This window comes from Ostrinia furnacalis, unplaced genomic scaffold (genome assembly GCF_004193835.3).
Source record: "Ostrinia furnacalis isolate ACB-3 unplaced genomic scaffold, ASM419383v2 OfSCF1066, whole genome shotgun sequence".
NCBI lineage: Eukaryota > Metazoa > Arthropoda > Insecta > Lepidoptera > Crambidae > Ostrinia > Ostrinia furnacalis.
In genome coordinates, this window is record NW_021131305.1 from 151,350 (window position 1) to 163,422 (window position 12,073).

Below are 12,073 nucleotides of genomic sequence, written 5' to 3' on the forward strand. Positions count from 1 at the left end.
CTATGGAAAGGTGCTCGGTGTTTCTTTACGAATCAAAAATGAGGAGATCCGTAAACGAACTATTCTCTGACGGATTAGGAAGCTGAAGTGACAATAATGGGCAGGGCGCATAGTACGCAGAACTGACGGCCGATGAGGTAGTAAGACTTTGGAACGGAGGCCACCCACAAAGTGGACCGACGACCTCACAAAGATGGCAAGTAGGCGCTGAATGCGGGCCGCTACCAGCCAGGCGATGTGGAAATCGTTGGGGGAGGCCTATGTTCAGCAGTGGCTGAAATGATCATGCTGTACAGTAGAATATACCTTAGCCACGCGCCAATTACAATTGAAAATTTTAGCCCCATTATAAATAATTTAAAAAAAATCTTAAATATCTTAAAACTTTAACCCTTGTGTGTTCAATTTAAGGCTGACACTTCCCTACCAAAAGACAAACAAATGTCCCAAGCCAAGAACATCGTCCAGCAAAAGCGCAAAGCCCTAGCTGATCTCTTCAAGTACCTCATGAAGATGGGTCTCAACTACCGCTCGGGACTGCTCCTGTTGTCTATGACTGAGAACGAGATCTATGACTTCACTATTCCACCTGTGGACGTCGACGCGTTGATGGGCTATTTGAAGAACAGGTGAGTGTGTTAAATACAAGTAAATATCAGTATTAAGAGGTTAAACATCCAATTTATAGCAAAGAAAAAAATTGTTCACACAAAATGCATGACAGAATTTAATTTAAATAAATGAAAGGTCTTAAACCCAAGAACAAAGTTATTTTTTCGCTGTATTACTATAGGTCTCTCTCTCTTAATTCAGTCAGGGAGGGGTGGCATTGAGATGTATGATGTGACAAAGAATACAAATCAGACGTGTCTCTGACGTTTGACATCTACAAAACACTCCTCCTTGAAGCTCCCATACCTCATGCACTAACTGAGTTAAACGCTACTTATAATAATATCTGTATCCCCACGCAAGCCTCAAAAAGGACATGGCCACCTTTGACCCATGAGCTCCAAAGCGTACAATATACTTATTAATAATATAATATACTTTTATTGTAGGCGCTGCGACGCGGCTCTAAGTTTACTTTGGTCTGGCTGCGAGACGTACTTCCAAAAGAACATAGCGCGACACCGGCTGCTATCCTCAGCACTACAAACGCCACATCAAGACCTGGGACTGCCCAATATTGAGAGGTGTAAAGGATTCACCGCTCAGTTAATGGTGAGTAATGCCACAGAATAATAATAAGTACTACGTACAGAAGATTTACTTCGCGAAGGTATTTAAAAAAATGTATGCTCAATGTCATTAACAATATGGTGTAATTTAGCTTGTCACAAGAGTCAAGCAAGTTTGTCAGAAGTTTTGTTGACAAACGTCAGTGATCGGTACTGCGCCGAAGCTATAGGGCTGACTTCGGTAAAATGATGTGACGTGAGGTGTCAATCTGCAGAAAATGGCGGAGGAAATACATGATTTAGCATGAATTATCATGAATAATATTAACTACTTATTTAACTCTCAGTGTCTTCAGGCAACTTAAAAAAGTACATTCTGTGTTTTTATTATTATTTAGGCAGTTAAATACTGCACAGTATTTAGTACACCATTTTCTTTATTTTCTTCCATCATACACAAGAATACGCGTGCGTGAGTCAATGTTCGCTCGTATGTGAGGCCTTGTCGAATAGTACTCTTGTAGGGGGCAATCGTGCGTGTTTTGTTTTCGATGTAAACTCGCGGAGATGAACAGGCCTGGTAATGCTTACAAACCTCACAAAATTTAGATTTATCACTTAATTGAATCAGTGCTTGAGTTAAGGGAGTGATACAGGAGGGTGTTTTGTTGACTCTTTATTTACTGTTTGCGACCTGTCTTAATATGTCAATGTCACCCCTCCCGTGTCGTTCCATACCTCAGGCACTAGACTTAGGCTGAGTTGCACCACCTAACTTTAACGGTAACTATTACGATAACCGGTGATTTTTGTATGGAGTATGACAGATTTTTGACGCTTGTTAAAGTAAGATGGTGCAAGTCTGTCTTTCTTCAATGGTGTCAGTCTTATTTAAGTTAATACCGTATGATTTATAAAAAATAAAGCACTAAATCCAATATTCACTATTGCAGCATCTAACAATTACACAAAAGAAATCAATATCAAAATACTCGCAATATCTGTACGATTTGCGCACTGTCACGACAAATATAGAGAACATTCTAGAAATTGACGCCACTGATGTCAACATTACAACAATGGAAGAGAAAATAACCATTCTCACTGAATGCTACGCGAACTGTAGCATATTACTTGACCAGTTCAGCGTTCTACTAAAGTCTTGTCCAGAAAAAACATACACGGAAACTGAATTTGATTTGGTACTGTCAGATTCGCCAATCGTACGTTGCTTCAAAAACAGTGACGAATGGAACGAACTGTACAAACAAGTGAAAGCTATCATCGCTACGGTGACAAAAGAAAAAGCGAACCTCCTCAAATTACAACCTGTTCCTAAGAAGTTCGCAAACAATAAAGAAAAATCCATTCCTACTATATCTCAGGCGCACATTGATATTACAAAAGAGGCCAGAAATGCACTGGAACGTATGATAAGCCAGATAGATGATATACTGAAGAAATATAACTTCACATTGAAACATAAATCCGCTTTCAATTTGGCCGAATCGCCTCAGCATCCAATCCTTACGAGCTTGATTGAATTGACTGACTATTTGACAGGAACCATCAAAAAGATTGACGATTTAAACCAGCCCAATAAAGATTCAAACACAGAGGACTTGACTGACAAATTGATAAGCAACACTAAAGATGTAGTCGCGAATTTGCTGTTAATCATCCAATCGGTCTACAAGAAGCATTTGCCTAAAGGCAAGGAAAGCAACGAGCTTCTGAATGAAATAGATGACAGTGAAAAAGAAGTTGAAAGGGAAGATTCTAAGGAATTGCTGGAAGACAATCATTTAAGAGAGCTTCTTCATGAACAAATAATGAATGACGGGAAGCTGTTACAGTTGAGGGTTTTGATTGAGAAATGTAAAGGTTTACTACGTGATTACGTGGAGTATGTGGCTTCTACAAATGACGTGGAGAAGGGAAGGGATACGGTCATGAGAATGGTGCCAATATTGGAGCAGGCGGTTCTGTTCGTGCAGTATTTTGTGACGCAGAAAGTGGCTGTTCATAGAGTGTCGTGCAAGATGCTGTCTGTCTTGCTGAAAATCTTCTCGGACTTGGCTACTAAAGGGTACGTAAATTTTTCAAACTTAGTAAATTCATTCTTTAATTGGTTTTTTTTGTATTTCTTATGTAGTAAATTCTATTTCCACGTGTTTTTTTGGATCGATTCAAGGTAAAGAAATGAAAAATTCTGTGTTAATAAAATATTATGCGTTTTCGTTTTTATTCTCAACAACTTGTTCAACGATTAAATAACTCATAGCTTATACGAATATTCACTAATATTTGCCGTTTTTCTGCAACCGCTACGTGTGTTTTCATTCGATATGCTATTCGATCCGATGAATATGTGTACATAATAATGTATATTTTAGATTCTGCAAGCCTTCTGACATGGAGGAAGAAGGCGAGGGTGAAGGCGGACCAGGAAAGTTATCAGGAGGCACTGGCCTCGGGGACGGCGAGGGACAGAAGGACGTCTCGGATAGAATCGAAAACCAGGTAAGATGATTAAGCGAATATGTGACTTGACTGCTTGGTATATCGCACCCTTAATAATGAATGGGCACAACTCCAAAATTCAGTTTTTTGGGAAAAGCCAAAAAACCAATCGGCGGATCGCGGTTTTTTACATAATTGGCTCTAAAATCTTTATTTTATCAGCTATAACTTTCAAATTAAGCATACTTCATCACTGGTATCTGTTATATAATTTGACATAAGACATTTTTGAAAATATTGATTATGAGTATGTAAAAAAATTGTTTAAAAAAATATTTCAAAGTTAGGCCTTTATTTTACTATTTCTGTTGTTGTGATTTTGGGTATTACTTGTACTTGTGCCCATCTAATCCTTAGGCTGAATTGTTTTATATGGCATATTCCCTAATATTGCTCTCTAATATTTAAAAATAAGTGTATTATTCGATTTTTATATTGATTTACGCCCAATAACATTGGGGACAGTTATTGTGCGGTATAGTAGCTTATAGCCAATTCAGTATAAGAGTAGGGTGCTGAATACTAGAAAATTATTAGATATGTCGAATTAGATTAAAATAAAGACTATTAGCTATTTCTCTGAGAAAACCGACATGAAAATACTAATTTTATGCATTCAAAATATTTTTACTTAGATAGATAGGGACTCTTACCCTATAAAAAATATGCTTTTTATCAAATAAAGAAAAAACCTACAAAAACTTTTTCTGTAAGGTTTTCTGTTATGGATTTGTTCAGGATAATCACTTATTAAAGTCCAACAGCCAGTACCTTGGTATCTTTTTTCCACTATCCTGCTGTCCTGGTGGAAGGAACCGTTCTCCTTGTCCCTTACTATAATCACCCACATTATGTGGGAATCAGTTCAAATGGCTATTGTAAAAAATACAATTTAATACTCAAATTGGCGTGTGTAATTTTTGAAGGATTTTAGCAACCAATTTTGAACACAAGAATATCTATTCTGGTGTTCTAACATTCCCCAAAAAATATTTTACTACTAAAGCACCTTAGCCATGCTTCAGATTCAATTTGTGTTATATGGTTTACAAATACAGTCTTTTATAAGAGCACGGATTTGCAGTCCATCGAAGATAGCTGCTTTTAATTTTTCCGTACTCATCATCATTTTGCTTTTGATCATTTTAGTGATTAGAAAGCTCAATACATATCTTTGGCCCTCCAAATAGAAGCCCTTTACGTCCTGCTTGACTTCAGTATTGCAAAGAGTCTAGGTACACAAGGTTTACGACGATATTGGACACCCAATATTTATTATTTTGTACAATTTTTATCCCAGAGTATGCTTGGTTTGTTATCACAAACTCCGTGATCTTTTTTCTTTGCTTTTGTGTACAATATTTGCCACATATTAATAAAAACTGGTGTTAACACAAGATTACATTACGAACTCACATTTTTAAGACAAAAAGCACTTTAGAACTTAAATTTAGACAAACTGAAAATTTCAAGGTCTAATAGCTGATCAGTAAAATTGTAGTAACTTAATACGTGAAAAGATAATTTTAAAATAAATTCGATGTATCCTCAGTCCTCAGAATCTGAGTAATTAACTAGCATCAATTTATGTGATCGTAATAAATTAATGAATAATATAATTAAAAATTATAACACTATCATATTAAAGTAATTCATCTTTTGGCTGACTAGTGCGTTTATTCATAAAATAAACAAAGAAAAAAGCCAACCCGAGCCCCGAGCGAACGTTAATAGCCTTAACACGTAGGTATGTCTCTTATTTTATAAATCATTAGTTTATTTGTCGGGAAGTATTTCATAACCACCGCTTTATTTCTTAGCATCGCGATAAAACATTCTATAGGCTCCTAATCAACCAACAGGTATGAAAATTAATACCAAGAAGCAAATTACTTTTATAGGAGAGTTGTAAATTTAACTACAAACACCCATCTATGGTCCGCCTACCTAAAGCTAAATTTATATTTTATAATTTTCTATGATTAACGGGACCTTATCAATGTAATAAAAATGAAAATGTAACATATTATTAGAAATATATGGAATTAATTAGACTTAGCTCACTAACACTTACTTAAAAGTTTGTCACACAAAGGCACAACTCCAAATTGGACCACAGTCGCGGGGCCGGATTCGACAAATATCGGCATGTCTCTGATTCAGCCCTTCTAGCGGGAAGATAGATGAAAGTATGGAAGGGGCACAAAATGTAGAACTCTTTTATCTGATCATTGTTTTCGATTTCTGTGAAAGCCATCTTGTAGAACTGACGAAAATATGCCTCTCTAGTACAAAAAGTAAAAAACCAAAAATTTTGAGTTGTGCCCCTATATTATTAAGGGTGCGATATGGTCTATATTTCATGGATTCTAGGTGAATGCGAAATGAGGTGATACGATCCTTATTGACTTGATTCTACATTACCACTGTATAAGTCTGTCGGCCGTTTGTGTGTATGAATGTATTTACGAAATACGTATGTATTTACAAAAAAAAAGTATTTAAGTATGTTTATATCCGTTGTCTAGTACCCATAGTACAAGCTTTGGTTAGGTTGGGACTAGAAGCGCAGTGTAAAATGTCCAAGGATATTTAAAAAAAAGTGTATTGTATCTAATTTTTAACATGCACACTCTTTAGCCCTTTATCAAACTATAACAAAATTGTGCAATACATTTTAAACGTTATTCCTTTGGCTAAGGTCCAAAAAACAATGGATAATTTAACTTTGCATGTTTTACGCAACCAACGTTCCTGACTGTATTTTTAATATATCCTTTATAGGACCAGTTAGAAGATGCTCATCGCCCTGGCGAAGAAAAGAAAGACGAAGAAAAAGATTGCAAAGAAGAAGAGAAAGGTATCAACATGACTGACGATTTCGATTCGCATCTTCAAGACGTTGACAAGAAAGGTAAAGACCAATAAATTTTACAGATGTCACAAATTATGCTTTCCTTAGTTTAATTAGGGAGATGCTCAAAATTTTTTTCTCTTTTTGTAGAAGGTGAAGACTCGGATGAAGATGATGATGAAGACGACCCTGACAAGCAAATGGGTGAAACTGACAATGCAGCTGAAAAGTAAGTACAAAATACTTGTTTTAACATAATATTAAAATATAGTTCTTGCAACTCACGAAGGCAAGTGAGCTTTACTGGTGTGTGTACGTGTAATGAGGGTTTTTCGTGATTGGTGGATTTTGACATATCTGTCAATGTCATGTCAAAAATAACCAATCATGCAGCATTTGGACTTCGCGCCAACGTATTGCCATCTGGCGGATTTTTGAATCGCGAAAACCCTCATTGCACATTACGATAGTGTAATGTCTATCAAAACTTTTTAAAAACGAACAGTGGCGAGCCACCACACATGTAAAGCTCACTCGCCTTCGTAAATGAGGGTTTTCGCGATTGAAAAATCCGCCAGATGGCAATACGTAGACGCGAGGTCCAAATGCTGCGTGATTGGTGGATTTTGACATCTGTCAATGTCATGTCAAAAATAACCAGTCATGCAGCATTTGGACCTCGCGTCTACGTATTGCCATCTGGCGGATTTTTCAATCGCGAAAATCATTGCAACAACTTTAATGTAAGTAATAAAAAAATCCTAAATAAAAATAATCTAAAATTCAGGTTAGACCAGCAAATATGGGGTGACGAGGAAGACCTTGAGGACGACCAAAGCAAGAAAGAGTCAGAGGAGAAAGGTACCGGCGAGAGTACTGGCGAGAAAGAGATGGGTGCTAAGGATGAGGAGCAAGGCACTGACGATGGGAAAGAAGGAAAGGATAAAAAGAAAAAGAGAGACATTAATGAAATGGACGAACCGGAGGTCGATGATGACCATGTAAGTAGTTATTTAAAATTGTTTTATTTTCTGTGTTGCATAAAGTCTTTAATGGAGTGTTTAACACACACGTTCTATGTATTTGTTACATAGCCTGACCAGGAACATAAAAACCCTCGCCATGTTGCGGAAAACTAATGGTACTAATTTCTTTTAATGGCAACAGTAACTGAAAACTTCATTAACATGTCACCTTGCATGTCAGTCTATTGCTGTCAAAGTGTAAACAAACTTTATTTTATATATGCGCAATTGATTTTGTGAATTAAATTGCTTAAATCTTTTTATAGTCGTGTAAGAAAAGTGGTTCACAATGTGTTAAAGTATTTGTCGAAGAGAAATACTAAGGGTTCGGACAATATTTTCATTGAATAATGTTTCCGACAAAGGTTGTCAAATCGACTGACATGTTTGTCGTATAGTACAGTCTACTATGAAAATTAGCTGTGGTTTGTTTCAACCACCTATTTTAAAGTTTTTTGTCACTTTGTATGTGTTGAATTTTATGGAATTGGGAAAGAAGTAGTCAAAGTCAAAGTCAAAATTTCTTTATTTGTTTGGACTAATAANTATATCTAATAACTATTAATAAAGGATTAAGTGGTAAATGTTATCAAGTTTTAACCATCATTTAATATTTTTTTTGCAAATTTAAAAAACTTAGACATTTTTCAGTGTTAATTGACTGGCATCACATATAGGCTCCTTGATTACAGTCGATTATTAATAAATGAAAGTAATATTTTTTTCCTTGCTAATTAATAACCATGTAACATAAAAACATGAACAAAATTTCTGAAGGACATAAATTAAAAATTTTGACAAGGGTTAAAGTTACTAAAATTATACACAGTGGCCTAGAACACTAAAAACAAATTATCTCTACAGGCATGTGTTATCTTTCTTTGAGAGCTTTGATAGACAAAATGTATACCATTCAGAATCGGAATCTGCAGCAATGGTGAATTCTAAGACATCTAAACTCAAAAGAATAATCGTCTACAAGTAATACCTTACTCCTAAAATGTTCATTAGATAGTTGGGCTAATAATATAGCTGATGTACTCAGATACTTTCTGCCATTAAGTATTCTTAAACTAGAGCAATTTACTTAAGACTATAATAATATAATATAAAAAAATTATAGTTGACAAGTCACATCCATACAAGTATGTTTGTATGGAAATTATAGTCATCGGGTCTCCCAGGCCCTGACAAAATTTTGGATGGTTATTACTCACGTAATAAGTGCCGGAAAACGCGATTTTATGCCTCCTCGGTCCAAACACAGTTAAAACTGAAGCTACTGAGATGGTCGAGAGCAGCACGTGGCGGGAAGGTGTTTAAACCGAGAAATCGGAAAGGGGGGTGGGCCTCTGAGACCCGACGTCCATAGTTAAAGGTTAAGATCATTGACAATCCATTATCACCATTAGTTTTTTTTTAATCGAATTCGAACTTGATTTTTTTATCGTGGTTTGTACTTTTGTTGAACTTTGGCGGCTCGTAACTAGTTATTCAATCATTATCTGGATCTCAAATTTATTTTATTTGAAGAAAGGTTTATTCGATATTAGTATCAAATAAAAAAATCGGTTAAAATCATGCGAGAAAAAAAAATTAAGCAGTTTTTAGGTCAAATTTCGGAAAAATCTGAATAGAGTATAAAAATTGACATAAATCTCCTAAACTATAAAACTTTAGTCATAGAAAGTAAGGTTCAATAAATTAGCAAATGACCTCCTCTATACGCATATTGGCTATGGCGGGTTCAGTTCCAGTCACCCTGTATAGTAACGCAGTCATTAATTTGTAAGGCGTTGAAGTCTTTCTTTGTGTAGTTTCTAGTGTATAACACTCAGGGTTCGGGTCGCATGTATTAAAAATATCATAGGTTCTGGTAGAATGTGATAGTACACTTAACGGCAAATCAAACACTTGCATTTGCACTGAAAACTCGCTTTTATTTCGTGGGGAATATTAGTGGGTTTACAATAGGCATGTTTGATGTGTTGCTGTGTACACAGATTTGTTCTTTGTTATTTTGTTTTTGTATGTCCTAGCTAGACTGAAGTTAGAGTATCGATGAATCATTTACAGACATTTTTATAGTTAATTTTTACTGATTACATCATGAATCATCTTTTATGTTTTTGGGATAACAACAGCAAATATACATAGTTTAAATAATACAAAAAAAGTTTATAGAATCGTAGTCTTTGCATAGTTAGAAAACTTACTTCATTAGAACATAATTTTTCAAATTATTCTTAGAATATAATTTCTAACCCCATATAGTAGACTAATTTTAACCCTATATTTTATCCTTCAGAAATACCTCGACCAAGCAGAACAGTTAACGGCCTGGATCGCCGAAGGATCGCTGCTGTCCAAAATACCGAGCCTAGTCAACAAAGCGAAGACGCTGTGTAAAGACACCATCACTAATTCACGGTACCCAGCGTTGGTTCAAGGATTGGACGACTTCGTGACCGCTGTGATCGAAACGAGCACTCATCTTGGCTCTTTGGAGGTATGTAGCTATACTAAAGTATAGGTCGTGCAGTGATTACCTACATATGGCTCCGAAACGTGGCCTCTCACTATAGGCCTCATAAAGAAGCTCAAAGTTGCACAGCGTGCTATGGAAAATTGGAAAGTGCTATGCTCGGTGTTTCTTTACGAGATCGAGTCAGAAATGAGGAGATCCGTAAACGAACTAAAGTTGTGAAAGATGTGGAAATCGTTGGGGGAGGCCTATGTTCAGCAGTGGCTGAAATGATGATGCTGTGCAGTAGAATATAGGTACCCTACCCACGCGCTAATTAGAATTGATAATTTTAGCCCCATATATTAATTAATTAATTTTAAAAAATCTTAGATATCTTAAAACTAACCTTTGTCTTCAATTTAAGGCTGACGCTTCCTTACCAAAGGACAAACAAATGTCCCAAGCCAAGAACATCGTTCAGCAAAAGCGCAAAGCCCTAGCTGATCTCTTCAAGTACCTCATGAAGATGGGACTCAACTACCGCTCGGGACTGCTCCTGTTGTCTATGACTGAGAACGAGATATATGACTTCACTATTCCACCTGTGGACGTCGACGCGTTGATGGGCTATTTGAAGAACAGGTGAGTGTGTTAAATACAAGTAAATATCAGTATTAAGAGGTAGAGATGGGTTATACTAGGTAAATTTGATACTAGGTGCACCTATTCCTAGTATTTATTAATACTCGATCCAAATACCTATTCCACCTAGTACGTAGTAATTTAGCATACTTGACGCGACTAGTCCGGACTAATCCACGTAATATGACTTTAAAATACAATTTTCTTTGAAAAGATACAACCGTAGTATGAATAATGCAATTTGAAATTGAATAATAATTCCTCCCTTCATACTTCAACAGGCTTAGGACTGTCAACTTAAAAGTTGGCGTATTTAAAAGATATCAATTTCATAAAAATATTTACATATTTTTTCTTATTTACATGAATATGGTTTGACTACGTTTGTGTGCGTTTGCTTCGTCGCGCTCAAATTTGTTTGGTCAGACAGAGACGGAGTGAATCTCTACGTTCGCACATAAGCTTAGCGAGAAATACTAGGTGCGCGTAATACACGACTACGGATTACGCAATAATAACCTCTATTACTTTGATGGTAGGGTCGGAAATCGTGTAATTTATAAAATACTAGGTGGATCAAGTATTATCTGCAGAAAATGGCGGAGGAAATACATGATTTAGCATGAATTATCATGAATAATATTAACTACTTATTTACCTCTCAGTGTCTTCAGGCAACTTAAAAAAGTACATTCTGTGTTTTTATTATTATTTAGGCAGTTAAATACTGCACAGTATTTAGTACACCATTTTCTTTATTTTCTTCCATCATACACAAGAATACGCGTGCGTGAGTCAATGTTCGCTCGTATGTGAGGCCTTGTCGAATAGTACTCTTGTAGGGGGCAATCGTGCGTGTTTTGTTTTCGATGTAAACTCGCGGAGATGAACAGGCCTGGTAATGCTTACAAACCTCACAAAATTTAGATTTATCACTTAATTGAATCAGTGCTTGAGTTAAGGGAGTGATACAGGAGGGTGTTTTGTTGACTCTTTATTTACTGTTTGCGACCTGTCTTAATATGTCAATGTCACCCCTCCCGTGTCGTTCCATACCTCAGGCACTAGACTTAGGCTGAGTTGCACCACCTAACTTTAACGGTAACTATTACGATAACCGGTGATTTTTGTATGGAGTATGACAGATTTTTGACGCTTGTTAAAGTAAGATGGTGCAAGTCTGTCTTTCTTCAATGGTGTCAGTCTTATTTAAGTTAATACCGTATGATTTATAAAAAATAAAGCACTAAATCCAATATTCACTATTGCAGCATCTAACAATTACACAAAAGAAATCAATATCAAAATACTCGCAATATCTGTACGATTTGCGCACTGTCACGACAAATATAGAGAACATTCTAGAAATTGACGCCACTGA

General features: G+C 36.1%; 1 protein-coding gene across 1 annotated transcript in view; it reads left to right on the top strand.

The window, feature by feature from the left end:
- The window catches only part of LOC114351009 (midasin), a 59,285-nt gene that overhangs the window by 21,994 nt on the left and 25,218 nt on the right, over positions 1–12,073 (top strand). The window contains exons 26-28 of the mRNA XM_028302040.1: positions 412–629; positions 1,062–1,224; positions 2,135–2,819. Coding sequence (XP_028157841.1) covers positions 412–629; positions 1,062–1,224; positions 2,135–2,819 — 1,066 coding nt within the window. The remainder of the gene's footprint in view (positions 1–411; positions 630–1,061; positions 1,225–2,134; positions 2,820–12,073) is intronic.